The sequence below is a fragment of the Perca flavescens genome, chromosome 22 (genome assembly GCF_004354835.1).
Source record: "Perca flavescens isolate YP-PL-M2 chromosome 22, PFLA_1.0, whole genome shotgun sequence".
Lineage (NCBI taxonomy): Eukaryota > Metazoa > Chordata > Actinopteri > Perciformes > Percidae > Perca > Perca flavescens.
This window is the reverse complement of record NC_041352.1, coordinates 10,866,735-10,882,907: the sequence shown is the minus strand read 5'-3', so window position 1 is coordinate 10,882,907 and position 16,173 is coordinate 10,866,735. Positions and strand designations below refer to the sequence as shown.

Genomic DNA, 16,173 nt, shown 5'->3' with positions numbered 1-16,173 from the left:
ATTTCAGGGGGGGCCGGTGCCACCCCTTGCCCCTCTCCTAGCCATGACCCTGATTGTTCTATTGTAAATGGCATTACAGCTACTCCACCCAGTATTTTCCAGTTATAGATGAAAATAAATGACAAAAGGTTGCGTTGGTGTGTTCTCAAAACTGCAATACGTTCTTCACTCATATACTGAAAAGGTTTAGGCAAATAATCTCTCTTTGTCTCAGGTGGGTGTGATGCGAATGGTAGCTATACAAATGTAAATGCCCTACAGATATATTGCATCGGTAACACTTTATAATAACCATCGCTAATAAATGGTAAATTGATAGTTAATTAAACTTAAGTTAATAGTGATTTTACTGTTAACTAACAACAAAATGATAATTAATAGTGTTAACGAATTATTAGTTATGCTTTAATTTATGTTATTTTAACAGTGTATTGTTGTTCACATCCAAACAATTTATATATTATATTAACTTTTTGTTAACAATTAAGAAATCGTTTGTAAACCGTCCGTAAACATTATTTGGATGTCTATTGTAAAGTTGCATCTGATGAAAATAATACCTTGTTAATAGTTAATAAAGACTTTGTAAAGCATCTTTAAACAAAATTTAGATCACTATTATCAGTGCTCAAATAATCAAATAATCATCTCTTTTATTGATCGGCAAAAAAATATTTAAAGGGGCCAAATTAATGTTACTTGATGCTTTTTAAACCATTGACTTATTGAATCATTGATTTATTATTATACAGATTAGTTGCAACTTTATAATAGCCATTCAAATAATGTTTATAGACGGTTTACAAAACGATTATTAACCACTGAAAAGTATTACCTATCTATCTGAAGTTATAAACGTATTATTGTATATGACACTAAACTAATGATACAATAACATTAATTATAACGTAATAATGAGTAAACATTATAAATCATTAATTTCATTTCACACTATCAATTTACCATTTATTAGTGATGGTTATTATACAGTCTTACCAATAAAACTCCATAGAAGTCATATGTAGTGAAAAAAACAGAGTCTCCCATTTAGACTAAAATAGTTTAAGTAACTTTTGAATATTTTCACTGCCTTTGTTTAAGCAGATTAGACAGTAAAAGCAGTACATATTAAAATAACTGTTGTCCATATTGCACAGTAATGAAAGACAGCAAACTAAATTTGATCTCCCCAGATAAATAAATAGATTAATACATTCACAAAATTATCCTTTAATGAGCATTTCAATTTTAGATCCTTTGATGCCATTGTATTTTTTTCTTCTTTTTATTATTTTATTATTGCCACAATCATCTCCTTTGTCTGTTTTCATAGCCATAGCCTAACACCAGTGTGTGCACACAATTTGTGTGTGTGTGCTATTGCAATCCATGACACTGTTCCTTATCTTGGTGGCCTGTGCTCACTTCTTGCTTCTTCTCTCCAGTTTCTCTTTGATAAACCTACTGTTGCAACTGTTTATGTTGTTGTTGTGTGACTCATGTGCTTTTGTCACAAAACTGGCTGGTCTAGATACACCTTACCAAAAACAGAACATATATTACTGCTTTGCCTCTTACTGAATTCAGTAAGCATTCATTGTCTGTGCACACGAACATCGCAGTGCAGACCTGCACACTGACGCGGCGCTGCTAGTCTTGTCTGTACACATGTATGTTTCCCATTGATAAAATGAAATAATAGCGTGTTCTTCAATATATACTGATTTCATAACAGCAAAGACAACGTCGGCAGTATTGACGGCAAAATAGACTACAGAATATTTCGTTCTGTATTGACAGGTGCAATACTCGGCAGTAAGTCGGACTCATTTCAGGTGAGGGTCGGCCTCCGCCAGGGCTGCGCTGTGTCACCAATCCTGTTTGTAATATACAGGATATCAAGGCGTAGTCTGGGTGGGGAGGGGTTGCAGTTCGGTGGGCTGGGGATCTTATTGCTGCTTTTTGCAGATGATGTGGTATCATCGGCCTGTGACCTTCAGCACTCACTGGATCGCAGCTGAGTGTGAAGCGGCTGGGATGAAGATCAGCACCTCTAAATCTGAGGCCATGGTTCTCAGCAGGAAACCGATGGAGTGCCTACTCCAGGTAGGGAATGAGTCCTTACCCCAAGTTTAAACTAAACTCCTTACCAAGGAGTTTAGAGCTGCAAAGATTAATGGATTATTCGATTAGTTGTCAAAAAATTAATCGCCAACTATTTTGATAATCGATTAGTCGGTTTGAGTAATTTTTTAAGACAAAAGTAAAAATTCTTTGAATTTGCAGAAAATTGCAGATTGCCTGCCACGTGAGCGAGAAAAGACAAGTTGCGCTTTCAATATGCATTCATGGGAGGGTCATGGGGAAAGTGGGAGTTTCACCCAAAAAGGTGGGAGGATACACACAAAGTGCGCTTAATTATATATTCCGCGGTATTTACAAAGACTGCCAGTAAGAGCGTGCCTCTATTCTGTGGGGGAAATGAGCGTGCCTCTATTCTGCGGGGGAAATTCTCTGCCTCTTAAAAGAAGGTGTAAACCAGCTGCAAGCCTAATCCGAGGAAGACGAAGATAGGCTAAGCTGAAAAGATTTTTGCCACAAGGATCACACTTTTTCAGTGGAGTGAACATGAAATCATTAGGCATTACAGATTAAGCAGCCATGCAATATTAGAGTTACTGGAAGAAATCAAAGATGATTTTGAATCTCCGACTCAGCATTCACATTCCATTCCAGCAGTTGTTAAACTCCTCACTACATTACAAATATTGGCATCAGGATCATTTTAAACAGTCATAGCATCAGCAGTGGGAATATCGCAGTCTGCACTCAGCTGTATCATAGCACCAGTACCGCTTTGCTACAGCGCAATTTACGATATAGTGGGCGGAGAAAGGCACTGATTACCCGATGAACTGGATGTTTGGTAAATACGATGTAAACTGAAGTATCTGCGGGTTGGCCATGGGCTGATAATGCTACATTCGCAAATGTACGTAGATCTGGCCCTGAATATCTTTGAGTTGTGGACAAAACAAGACATTTGAGGACGTCATCTTGGGCTTTTGGGAAAGACTGATCCACATTTTTCACCATTTTCTAACATTTTATAGACCAAACAACTAATCAAATAATCAAGTAAATAATCAACAGATTAATCGACTATGAAAATAATCGTTAGTTGCAGCCCTAAAGGTCTTGTTCGCGAGCGAGGTGACAGTGGAGCGGGAGATTGGTCGGAGAAAATCGGCGCAGCGGGTGTGGTATTACATTCAATTTATCGCACCGTTGTGACAAAAAGAGAGCTGAGCCAGAAGGCAAAGCTCTCGATCTACCGGTCAGTTTTTGTTCCTACCCTCACCTATGGTCATGAAGGCTGGGTCATGACCGAAGTGCAGACAACAAATTGCAACAGAGTGCAGACAACAAAAGGTTTCAAAAACTTGGTCTGAATTTGAAGAAAATACGTTTTGCTTTTTACAAAGAGAAAAGGCAAAATGGTCTTCCATAAGTCACTGTTAACTTTACTCAGTCAACAAGTAAATATACATTTTGGGAATCAAATCAAACCTATACAATATATATTTTTTTTTAAGGATTGTTTGTTCATTCGGTCCCTCTCTTTGACATTGTTTTAAATAATGATCTCCAATCTCTCACACACTTAGAGTATTCTGTCTTTCATCTCTATCACTGTCTCTCTCACCCATTCTCTCTTTTTGTCTCCCTCTCTCTGTCTCCCTCTCCTGTTATTGACAGCTGCTGCTGAGACTTGATCTACGCATGTCTCAGTCCCTCTTGCTCTGTAATTAAAGGAATTATACATCAATAGTCCTGTGAAATATATCTAAATAAACTAGGGAGAGTGAGCTTTGCTTAATTGCGGAGACAAGAGGATAGAAGTGATCACAGCCCAGTAGGACTCTTTTACACACAGCATGACACTCAGGGAGATGAAATGGAGCTTCTAAAGCAACCAGTGTGTGACTGGATTAACACTATACTTTTTTAGTTGTTTTGTCTTAACACAACCAGTATGTAGCGACACCAGTCCGGATGGGAATGATTTGAATTGATCAACATTAGCACTATGTGGAAAAAATAGCAGCAGTCATTCATTTACGTCAGTGAGGCCACCACACTGGGGTCTGATGCAGACAAAAATAAGCAATCGTCTGGCACAAAAAAGTTGAACCTGGCTCAGTTTTGTCGCAATGCAACGTGGCATCATGTGCCAACACAGAGAGTGGGCCAATCAAATATAAGCAAGCGAACATTCCTGGTAGATTACTTTGTGAGGTAAACATGGTAATTCTGCTGTTTACCTCACTATTGTCTAGACGGTGGATAAAATGATTGTCGTTGACGTGAACTCTTGAGAGTTCTTCTATTCTATCAGAATCCTTCCTCATAGAATTATAAATTACTGTGCGGCGTTTTGGTATCTGATAAGCTTTGGAACTTATGAATCTAGTAGTCCTAACCAAAGATGGATTGTATTTCATCCTCGCACCGGTATCTCAAGCAACATGCCCCCGTCAAGGCAGCTGTTTTTAACGCAGTGATGTTGTTAGCCTGATCGCCCGATCTGAGAGAGCCTTGAAAGAAACTGGTGGAGTGTGGTGGTGGGTGAGTAGTATCTGTAGCTGTACTGTATCACCAGAGTTATTCTTATGCACAATGTGTATTGATATACAGATATCAATACTACAAATAAATGAGTGTAGTACTGTAGATCCCTACTGTACCTGTTGGGGTAGGACTGCTTTACTATGACTGTGGTATGTGTATGTGTGTGTGTGTGTGCGTGTGCGTGTGCGTGTGCATGTGTGCAATGTATTCAACACATTAAATCTGACACACCAGCACATGGATTGTTTGTCACACTTGTCCTTCTAAAGTGCATTATAGCATCCTATGCTCCATGATCTTGCACACATTATGGTTCAATGGACCCCACCCAACACACACACACACACACACACACACACACACACACACACACACACACACACACACACACACTCCTTTCATCCTACCTGGGGTCTTTCTGAATAGAGTCGATAGAAGGTGAGCGCTGCAGGCTGCCTTCGGGCGGCAGGGCAGGTCCAGACTTGCTGTAGGGTGATTCCACCACTGAGGGGCAGTACTGCAGGGTGCGGTAGGGGTCTGCCACATAGGGGTCTGAGCCATACACATCTCCACTTCCTCCACTTGAGGTGTAGCCTGGTCCCACTGTGGCATAGTTGTTGGTGCCACCACGGCCGTAGTTTCCTGTCCCTGCGCCGTGACTTCCTGTGCGCTGCAAAGGGGCGGAGTCGACACCAGGGGAGGAGGGAGCTATGGTGGAAAAGTAGGGACAGAGGACATAACTTAGGACCTGGTCATGGACACACTGGGTAAGGTCTATGGGGCAGAGGAGGGGACAGAGGAAGAAGACGAGAGAAAGGAGGAGAAGACAAAAAAGGAGAGGAGAGGAGAGGAGAGGAGAGGAGAGGAGAGGAGAGGAGAGGGAGGCACAAGGATGAACAGGTTGTTGGGAAAAGACAAGCATGTCTCCATATGGATGGATAAATATTGGCCACATGCCCAGGATTAACAACAAGGACCAATGTTCAACAGAGGGAAGGATTGACAAGAAGAGAGAAAAAAAGAGACAACAGTTATGTAGGCAAACATTTGAGATCATTTTAATGACTGCTGAAATCCATGTGTACGACAAAAACTAGCTGAAAATATATAATACAGAATTATCTATAAACTTTTGATAAAATGTTGTAATGTCTACATAGTATTGACAATGTCATAAAAACCCACTTTAAACAACACTTTCCACTGAGGGTTTGTAGGGTTTTTTAGCTTTGTCACTCAAATCACTCATTGGCCTGCTATTCCCATGCAATGAGAAATGGAAACTTTGCTCATAAGCCTATTTGCAGGTAGCTGGAGGATGGTTGCAACTTTTTACACACAATGAGACATCTGCTTGGTGTGCAATAAGGGCTAAAAAATGCATAAAATAAAAAAGTTAAACACAAAGCTATCTCTCTTTAGAGTGAGATGGAATTTCGAATGGGGATTTGCTCAGGGGATGTAAGCAGCCTGCAGGGGAACAGTAGCTGTCACCTTCCCTCCCTGTCGTATTGGAGCGGTAGTTCGGTGATATATCAAGGTGTTAATGTGAGTCTGGGGCCCTAGTTTCTTTGGCTGTAAAAACACTGAGACAGACGGTGTGTGTGTGTATGTTTGTGTGTGTGTGTGTGTGTGTGTGTGTGTGTGTGGGGGGATCCATCTCATCTGTCATTAAAACCAAGGTATGTGTACACATAAACACACACGTACACAGATGCAAAAACACAATCAATGTGGTCTTCAGAGATTATGTGATGAATCACAGAGCCTTGAAATCAATATGTGGCAATGTGTTTGACTGGGGCTTTAACACAGACCAATGAGCCACCTCTTATAAAGAGAATTTGCCTTTAAAAGCATGTCTGGAGGGGGAAATGCACACACACTCAAAACATACACAAAAACACACATTTACACATTACATAAGCCACTTCATACATCAAATTAACACAGGAATGGAGGTTGTGTGAATGTGAGTGTGTGCTGAGGTGTCTCATTGTTATGTCACCAACAAAGTTGCTCTTTAGCGATGTCTTGAGTGGTGGTATTTACTTGACCTTCCCAACCCTCTTATCACTCTTTTTCACCTCTCTCTCTCTCTCTCTCTCTCTCTCTCTCTCTCTCTCTCTCTCTCTCTCTCTCTCATGCACACACACGTCTGATCTGCTTCACCAATTTGGTGCATGAAGCAAAGCTCTTATTCAAATTCTGGTAAACTCCATTAGTCGGCCCACCAGAGGCACAAGGAACCTTTTGGATGACGTAACCACATTTGCATCTTTTTATTTTCTAACTCTAAAATCAGGTTAACAAAAATCCTTTGCCAGCCAGACAGTGAAAAATTTAACTTTCAGACTCTGCCATGCAATGCCCACGAGGCTAAAGTCTGAGTGAGCTTTTCTACTGATGCCCCAAATTTGACAAACATCCAAAGACTTAGGCAGGAGAAGAGAAACAGTAAGTGAGCCTGGGAAAAGAGAGAAACAGCTGAGAGATGAGGGATGGTGCTGCACTTTAAAAAAGAGTCAAAACTGAGGGGAAGAGGGAGGAAATAAGAGGCGGTGGAGTTAGCGACAGTACAGCCATGTAGAACAGAGGGTATAGGAGGGTAATGAAGCAGAGTTACTCTCATCAGAAGCAAATCCCAGTCTTTTCTCTAATCTTTGAATGGTGTCTGTGGTGTGTCTGTCCTTCTGAACGTCCCATTAGTAGCCAGGGCTTTAGGCTAACAACACAAGAGTCAGTGTGCGCTCACCGAGACACTTGACACCCAAATAGGACAAACCTCAGAGCCAAAGACGGGGTGGGAGAACAGTGGGAAAAAAAGAGAAGGAAAACACAAATTTCATAGCCTGTGCTGTCACGACTGAGGGATGTCCTCGGGTGCAAGCTGAAAAAATAGGGGAATGAGAAAGAAAGCACGAATGATAGAGAGAGATGGTCGGGAACATCAAGACAGAGAAATCCCCCCCCAAAATGTACAGCCAAATTACTGTTTTAGCCAGTTCTTTTGAGTTCACATTCTCTTACTTTGTATTCAGCTTCCCCACACTTCTTTATGCAATCCATTTTCTTATCCACTCAATCTTTCTGTCTGCTCTCCCTTTCTTCTCCTCTTACCTTAAGTAAATGGAGTGCTGCTGAATTTATCATTGGCTCTGGCAATGGTGTGTTCTGACTGATGACTTGACCTTTGGGGCTAATATTGCCTGGCAAAAAATCTGCATGTGGGTGTCTGTTTATGCATGCATGTGTGGCATAGTGTACGTATATCCTGTGTGTGTGTGCGTGTGTGTGTGTGTGTCTGTGTGTATGTGTGTGTGTGTGTGTTTGGATTCTTGTATTCCTGTCCTTGTGAGAACCAGGGTTTTAGACTTTTGGAGTCATGGCATGTTTGATCAAGACATTGTGTCAGTTAGGATTGAAGTTTAAGATTATAATCACACTAGATTAAGGTTTACAGTTAAGAATGTAATTCAAAAGTTTTAGGTTTGGGGTTATGCAACAAACATAGAAGTGAAAGGTTCTCTTTCTGTAGTAAGATACATTTGTGTGTATGAGAGTGTGTGTCTTTCGTGAATTAAAAGACCAGCACAAGGCAAACTCTGTGTGCGGTTTCATGAAAAATGTAACAAATCACGAAATGTGCCATGTGCATACAAACAGACACACCTAACGCTCTGGCGGTGTGAAATTGTGTTGGGAGAGGAAATAAAAGGGCGGGTGCGTCTTAGTATTCCCTTGCTTCGGCGTAGAGTAAACAAATCGCGGCTGTGCTCCTGCTGGCAGATTAGTGACGGGAACGGAAACTCTATTAGTCATTTGACACAGTGATACCTCTGCAGTTAGCCAGCAGACTGAGGGGCCGGCTAGCTGAGAGTGGGACAGACTTTTTCTTTGGGCTGCTGAGACGAGGGCGATGGAGGAAAAAAGGGAAGGAGGGAGAGAGATAGGGGGGGGGGAACTAGAGTGGGATCAAACCAATCCTCAGAGCTTTCCATGTCCATCCTCCCTTCTCATTCTTTTATCTCTGCCTCCATTTCTTTCAACCATACTCTGTCTCCGTCACTCTCTTTCTCATCACTCCCTTGCCCTTTTCTCCTTTTTTCTTTCCCCCTCTAGATATGTCCAGTTCGGTCTATACCTCCATCCATCGTTGATGGAACCTTCCCTTTCAATCCCTCTTTTGCTGTAGTTCACTTCCTCTCTGCTTCCATGTTTTTGTCAGTCATCCTCTCTCCCATTCATTTCATGTTTTTCTTCCCCCCTTTCTTCCCTAACACCCTTCTGTCTCTCTATCTCTCTCCCTCTATTGTGGTTGTAGTAGACTATGTGATCAGAGCTGAGGACATGTCCTTTCTCTCGACACGCTCCGACGCTCAGCACGATTACACAAAACCCCTCAGCACAGTTTCTATCTCTCTCTCTCTCTCACACACACACACACACACACACACACACACACACACACACACACACGCATAGACACGAACAACCAAACAAAGACAGATTTCTAAATATGCAAATGATGGACATCGACTACACATGCGTGCCTGTAACACATCTTTTTCTAATGCGTTAAGGTCATACAACACCATGCACACACAACCTTGCCTACAGCAGCCAGGGATGAAGCAAACATGCACAATCACACACACTGCTTGAATGTGGAGGAGAGTAAGGATTAGTTTCTCCCTCTGTTTATCCCTAGGAGAGCCTCCTGGCCAACACACAGTTCTTGATGTTTCTGAGCTGGAAGCAGTGGAGGACATGCACACGTGCGCGCGCGTGCGTGCACACACACACACACACACACACACACACACACATACAGACACACACACACACAGACTCACACACACACACATACATACAAATGCTCTCCTTAGCACTTCCAGTATCAAGTATACAGCATTTTACAGTGTGGGAGCTGTAGGACACTTGTCTGTATAAGTCAAGGTGCCATGTCTTATTTCTAGCATGCCACTTAGACACAGCAGGCGCTCCAGGCCAGTGGTTGCTGCTAAATGTTCACGCTGCGGAGGGACAATAATGAAAGTCATAAAAAGAAGAGTTCCTTTTCTTTCCAAAAGGGCGCTCCATTTATATAAAGGCATACAGTGCCACTGCACGTGACACACTTGTGGATGGCAGAACAACTGTATTAAAATGAAGTTGGCAGGTTGGCCTTGTAGTTAACTGCCTAATAATTAACTGTAAAATGCTTCTTTTTTTAAAAATCAGCTAATTACCATAATAATTTGGATACTTTTATGAGTTTTTCATATTGCCTTGTGTTTCCTTCATATCTTGTCTCAATTATTTTTTTGTGTCTAATGTAACACTTTAGAAGTGAACACATTTTCAATGTCACCATGTTGGATTTTACATGATAAATGTTTTAAAAATGTTTTATGACATAAAAGTGCAGCAGGAAATATTTTAAGTGTTCTTTATATTGACAGATATCTGAGTCTATGCTTCATGTTGCTATTTGTGGCTCATTGTAACTATACAAAATGATCACAGTTATGCAATCCAAATCTAAAAATGGGCCTTTCTATATGGAATTATCTATTGAGTTTATGTGGGTTTCTTCCAGGTGCTCCTTTTCCCACCCACTGTCCAAAGACATGCAGGTGTATTGGACACTCTTTATTACGCAGGTGCAATGTAAATTTCCTCTCCTGTGTGTACCATGCATCTCGCGAGTAAGCTGCACACAACCCTGAATAAGTCATGACTTACCAATATAGCACCTTTGAGTTTGAGTCAGTCTAAATAATGTAGCGACAGTGGAGCGGTTTATGAGAAAGGAGGCTAAAAGGATTGTTGGTATTAAAGATATCAACAATTGTGAGGTCAGGTTATTTTTTATGCATTTATGGTACCATAAGGCACAATAGGGAGATAAAGAGCATCCACAGAGGTAAAAAGCAATGTATACAACAATAAACTGTGAATCAATTAATGAATAAAGCATGTTTCAAACAGCAGATATGAACGTTTCATTTCATTTGATGAAGACAGTCAATGGTGCTTTTGTGCTGACTTCAAACTTATCTTTGTGATCTCTGTGAAAACAATCTCAAATGAATGTTTTTTTTCTACAGTTATGAATTCATTACTGCTGATTAAACAGAGACTATGCTAATCATGTAAACTGAGATTGCATGGGACACCAGTAGAATGTGTTAATGTGTGCACTTTTCTGTGCATGCTTTGTGCATGTGTTTGCCGTTTGAGTATGAACAGTGTAAGTGGCCGCTGGTGTGTGTGTGAGAGGGTGGTGTGGAGTGACTAGCACCAACTTCACTTAAAACCTACTTTTAGGAAGTGCCATATGTTTTCACAAGGGAAAGAATTTGTGCTGATCAGTAGAGTAAGTCAGATGATTTGAGCTGGTAATTAAAGCTTTCTGAGGCTTCAGCAAAAAACTCACTGTAAATGCTGTACATGTTTAAGCTACAAATTGAGTTGTTGTCTACTAAGTTGAATACTACTTCAGGTCAAAGTTCCATTGCTTGTCACAGTTGAGTACTTCTGTTAGAAAACAGACTACAGCAGAGAAAAACCACCTGAATATGCAGAGGAATAAATCAATTTCCATTTCCTTCCTTCCTTAGTCTTTATTTCCTTCCTTTCCTGTTTCACAATATTAACAACCCTCAACTAAATTAAGATTAGACATTGTATTTCCACAGAGAGCTGGCTGTAGTGTGACAGTCGTAAACTGGGCATTTAACCAGCATGACCATTTTCACAGTGGAGTAAACTTTCTTTCTTTTCTGGTGTTTAAAAGACAATAGGTTCATTAAAAGATCAGCAGGATCAGCAGCCAAGCTGAAATTGATCCAGGCCAAACAAACCTAATCTAACCTGGCAACAGACAGAGCCTGTTGAGTGACACACTAAAGTGACTGGGGAGATGCTTCAGCCAAAAGGTCTAACAATGCTGCAGTGCTTTAGTTCCCTACACTGAGGTTTTATCAGACCCTAATTTATAAAGAACTGGTGATTCAGTGCTACTGAGGCTGGCCAATTTCCAATTCTACTTGCGTTTTACTCTTATGTCAACCATGCAGTTGCAACAAAAAGTGCAAAACATTGGAATTCCTACTAGTAAGAAAAAAAAAATTTTAACTATTAACTATTACTTTGTATGGAGTACTGCCATAATAATATCATAATATATATACATTTATTTTATGACACCTTATCTACACAATTTCTTGCAGCATGTTGCTTACATGTGTATGTACGCATGTACTGTACATATGCATATATCTTGATATGTGTTTAAAAAAATACAAATAAATATTTTAATGACCATCAACTGTATCTGCATGAATGCACACACACAGCCCAAGTGACTATAATTAGTATTATAAATTACATTTGGACACCGGAGGACATGTGCCAGATTAAAATGAGCCTTTTCCTTTCTCTTCTTTTATTTCAAGGATCTGTCACTTTCTCTTTTTAAGAGCTAGCTTGAACTTCCTCTGCCTCCTGGTCAGGAGAAGCACGGTATCAGCACCCTCTCTCCAGTCCTCTTCGTCTTTACCCTCCTCTCTTGAGCTTGTTTTTTCTCTCTTATCTTTCTCCTCCATCACTCTCTCTGTTCTGTCCCCCTCATTAGGATGTCAGATCTCATTACAGAAGGAACACAGCCGATTTTAAGAGGAAAGCAGATTGGTTTAATGGTGTGATGCAAAGCCTTCCTCATATTTATTTCTCTCCTTTTTACTGTGTTCTGTATGTGTGCACATTCACATTGGCAAAAGGGACCGGTGCTAAAGAGCAGCTAATTCAAGCAAAAATAATCCTCCTACACACATACACACACACGCACGCACGCACGTATGCACGCTCATCCTAGGAACGGCATGGATCTAATTGCGGGTACCTAATGTTAAGAAGTGTGTGTTCACATTTCTGTGATTACTACAACACCACAGCCTTCATGGCCTTTATCCAAAAATGGACAGGATCAGAAAAACTGCAACTTCTTTTTTTTCATCTGCAAAAATCAGGGCCCATCCTCATTTCACAGAGGAGTCAGAAGAATAAGGCTATAGAGACTGACGCTGAGGCTACGCTGCATCAGACCAAAAAGATATAACCAAACCTTAAAGATTATGTCAAAACCAGCCTCTGGACTAATTCAATTTAATTGACGTAAATGTAGTGTGCATTTGTCTTCTTCAAAATGCATGACATCTACATGTGTGAATCTCCCCTGCTACATGTAATATTCTCAATAAAATAAGTTATATATACATCCATGCATGGTTTACCCAAAGTAAAGTTTAGCATTTAGCTTTTGTAGTGGATGCAGAATAAAGCAGTGTCCATGGTGATGTCTGGTTGGCAGGCGATAAGGTATAAACACTTGAACAAAGCTACAGGACTGACCAGAGTAGTGTTTCTGAAAATGGGATATAAACTGCAAATAAAGTATGAAACGAAATGCAAACTCCCAATTTTTCCCCATACGGCTCTGCATCATTTGGTTCAGTTAATGGCTGAGAATATATAACCTTGTTTTTACTCTGGCTTAGTGATTGATGATTGCAGAATAATTTGTGTCTGTCTCTTTCAAAGATACTGGAGGAAACTATGTTTAACTACATAACACCCCTTATCAACAGTAATAGCTCAACCTGGCTACTACCGGCACCTAACAAATAGCCGTGGCAGTGTTTCTAGCCATTCTCACTGTCGCCACCTGTGCTACGTGCAGGTCTGATGATAAGTCATTAAAGAGAAAAAGTGCCACATCTATTCAGAGCTGATGTTATTCCCAGTGGTCAGAGTCATTAATACAGGCCAAGATAGCTTTCATGCAATAAGGAGGGAAGGTACAAAGGCAAAAATGTAAGACCAAAAGCAGGAGGTGAGGAAGAAAAAGGGAGAACGGGGAAGATCAGAGGAAAGGAGGAAAGAAGAAGAGAGAGGAAAGGTATGAAAGGAGTTAAAAGAAACAATTTCAATGTCCTCTGAATTAGTAGACTATGGTACGTGAAATAAAGGAGCAAAAAAATAAGACAAAGCTAGAAATACATATGAAAATAGAAAAAAAATAATAACAAGCAGGAGAGAGAGGGTAAAGAGAACAAAGAGAGAGCAAGGCTGATGTCAGAAACAGGGAGACTGTTAAAAACTAAGTTCCGAAAGAAAAGTGACAAACTGTAATTTAAAAAATGTTAAAAGAAAATGCACAATGTCCTTTTTGGAAAAAATAATAAACAAATGTGTGTCTTGCTGTGATTCTTCCTTGTACCAGGATGCATGTGCATGGATGTGTGTGTTAGAGATGCTGTCTCAGGAAAGCAGGAATAATCGCTTGAAATAGGCCACATTAACCTGCAGTCCTCTGGGGCGTTGGCCTGGTTTAATCCAGGAATGAAACACTGTGCGTCACTGCCCACACACATGCATAGTGCAAAAACACACAGATACACACTCATACTTGTGCATGGATGTGTGTAGAGTATGTGCTGGTTAGATAGGAAAAGAGGATAAGACAGCATTCAGTAAGAATGTGCAAAATAAAAAGGGTGTGTGCAGATGTTAAGCAGCAACTTCTTTTTAAATTTGCGACATTGTATTCAGCTGCGGTTACTATGCTGTGACAATCAGGCCAACAACGAACATAGACATTAACTGGGCTTTTAAAGTAAGGAGCAATTGAAACTGAGCAGACAGACAGGTTAAACAATTGACGGATTTCTAAACTAGACCTAACTGAACTGTCAAGTGTGTTGGCAAACTGCTGTCCACTGCACTGCGAAAAAGTTGGTGTTTTTTATTATCAAACAATGTTGGGTGTTAACCAGACATTTTGCTTCTACCAACTCACCAAATTTGATTCAATATGGAGTACAGCCTTGACCCCAACTATGTGTCTGCTTTACTTGCTTCTCCTTCTTCCTGTTTGCTCCGTACTTTGGTCTACCTGACTCTCTGTCCTTAATTGGGTCGGGAAACAGCAACTATAAAACGCAGTGCATGTATAACTACAGTGACTTAAATTGCCTTTGTTGTATCATACAGCTCCTCTTCATAGTTAAGTGTCCAGTTAAGTAATGTGGTGGTGGCCCACGCTCTCAATGAACGCTTTGAGCTTCATTTGACTAGAAGTGCCTTTGGCCTGACACTGTGGAAAGCATATAGACCCACTGACTCTAGCTTTGCACATTTTGCTATTAAATACACACACAAACGTCTCCATTCTCTTTCCACCACCGCAGGAGTGACTTATAGCATTAATTACATTGATCCGTGCCAGCTTAATGAACCAATAATGTGAGCCTGCCATTGCCAAGAAAAGGGGCTATGACATAATTAATGACTTACTGCTCACCATGTCAGCACAGCCCTTATCAGTTCACAATGTGCTATCACTCTGCACATTATGAATCCCGATTAGACAACCTCCTAGTCACTGCACAGACTATTAACATGACTTTTTAAACATGCTGCGTGCGCTAAGGCCAAGCTTTAATTCAACGGCCCAGTGACTTTAAGGTGTGGTTCATCTTCGTTGTGTTGATTTACCACTGTAGTTACATGGCCAAGAACAGTAGGGGGAAAATTGTGTATGGGGTGAAAAAGACTGATATACTCTGACGGAGGATTTAGCTCCAGCAACATGAGACAATCTATTAAAATACTGTATCATAGGAGAAGGCTATTGTAAACCTCAAGCGTTGCAATTAAATGTACACGGTCTAATCCACAGTCTATTGATTTTTGTAGCTGCAGTACAAATTTCCTTTGTGAGTTTTCTTATACCCATCTATTGAAACTACAAAAACAAGGCGCAGTAAATTATAGATAACAGTGGATCCTCTCTGTACACTTCTGAAGAACTTATTTAATTAATTCCTGCCTGCAAAGACAATCCTATCACTGCACTGTTCAGAATTTCACCGACAGTAACCAAAGCAATATCCCACAAGAATAAGAGCAAACCCAATGACCCCCCAAACTCTGAAATGTGCTTCAAAAGCTACACTCTTTGCTTAAAGGCAACTCTCGCTCCTTTCAGGTGAGTCAAACTGATCAACTCAAATGCGGGTCTAAAGAGGCATATTTAGTGCTATGATTCTGACCCAAATGCTAATAATGATAGCTATTAAGGCTAGTCTGGTTAATGACATCGAGGGAGCTGTGAACGTGGTGTGACCGACTTGGGTGTTTTCATGTGGGTATGATACGGTAATGGGATTAACATGGCGTACCTAAACCCACATTGAGATAAGCTCAATGAGGCCCTATTGAAAATACATTGCTGACAACAATGGAGTTACGGAGGGAGCGGGTGAGAATCAGTGTGTGACTGTGTGACTTTGATAGAAAATGTGCTCAACTATGCCTCATTTCCAACTGGAAAAAGAAAAATATCAGAACAAAAGGGTCGGTGATGGCCTTTTCTATATTCCTTATTTTTTTTACTCTCTATTCAATTTTTTCTCCATTTGTCGCTGGGTTGGGTGCAGTTGCTGGAAATGTGTGCATGTAACTAAAAAAAGG

The 16,173-nt window shown here is 40.6% G+C and overlaps 1 protein-coding gene across 1 annotated transcript in view; it reads right to left on the bottom strand.

Annotated features, from left to right (window-relative positions):
- ctnnd2a (catenin (cadherin-associated protein), delta 2a) overlaps positions 1-16,173 on the bottom strand; it is a 251,489-nt gene that overhangs the window by 133,107 nt on the left and 102,209 nt on the right. Inside the window, exons 11-12 of the mRNA XM_028569226.1 lie at positions 5,263-5,340; positions 5,040-5,208 (exon numbers count right to left, since the gene is read on the bottom strand). Of these exons, the coding sequence (XP_028425027.1) occupies positions 5,040-5,208; positions 5,263-5,340 (247 nt within the window). The remainder of the gene's footprint in view (positions 1-5,039; positions 5,209-5,262; positions 5,341-16,173) is intronic.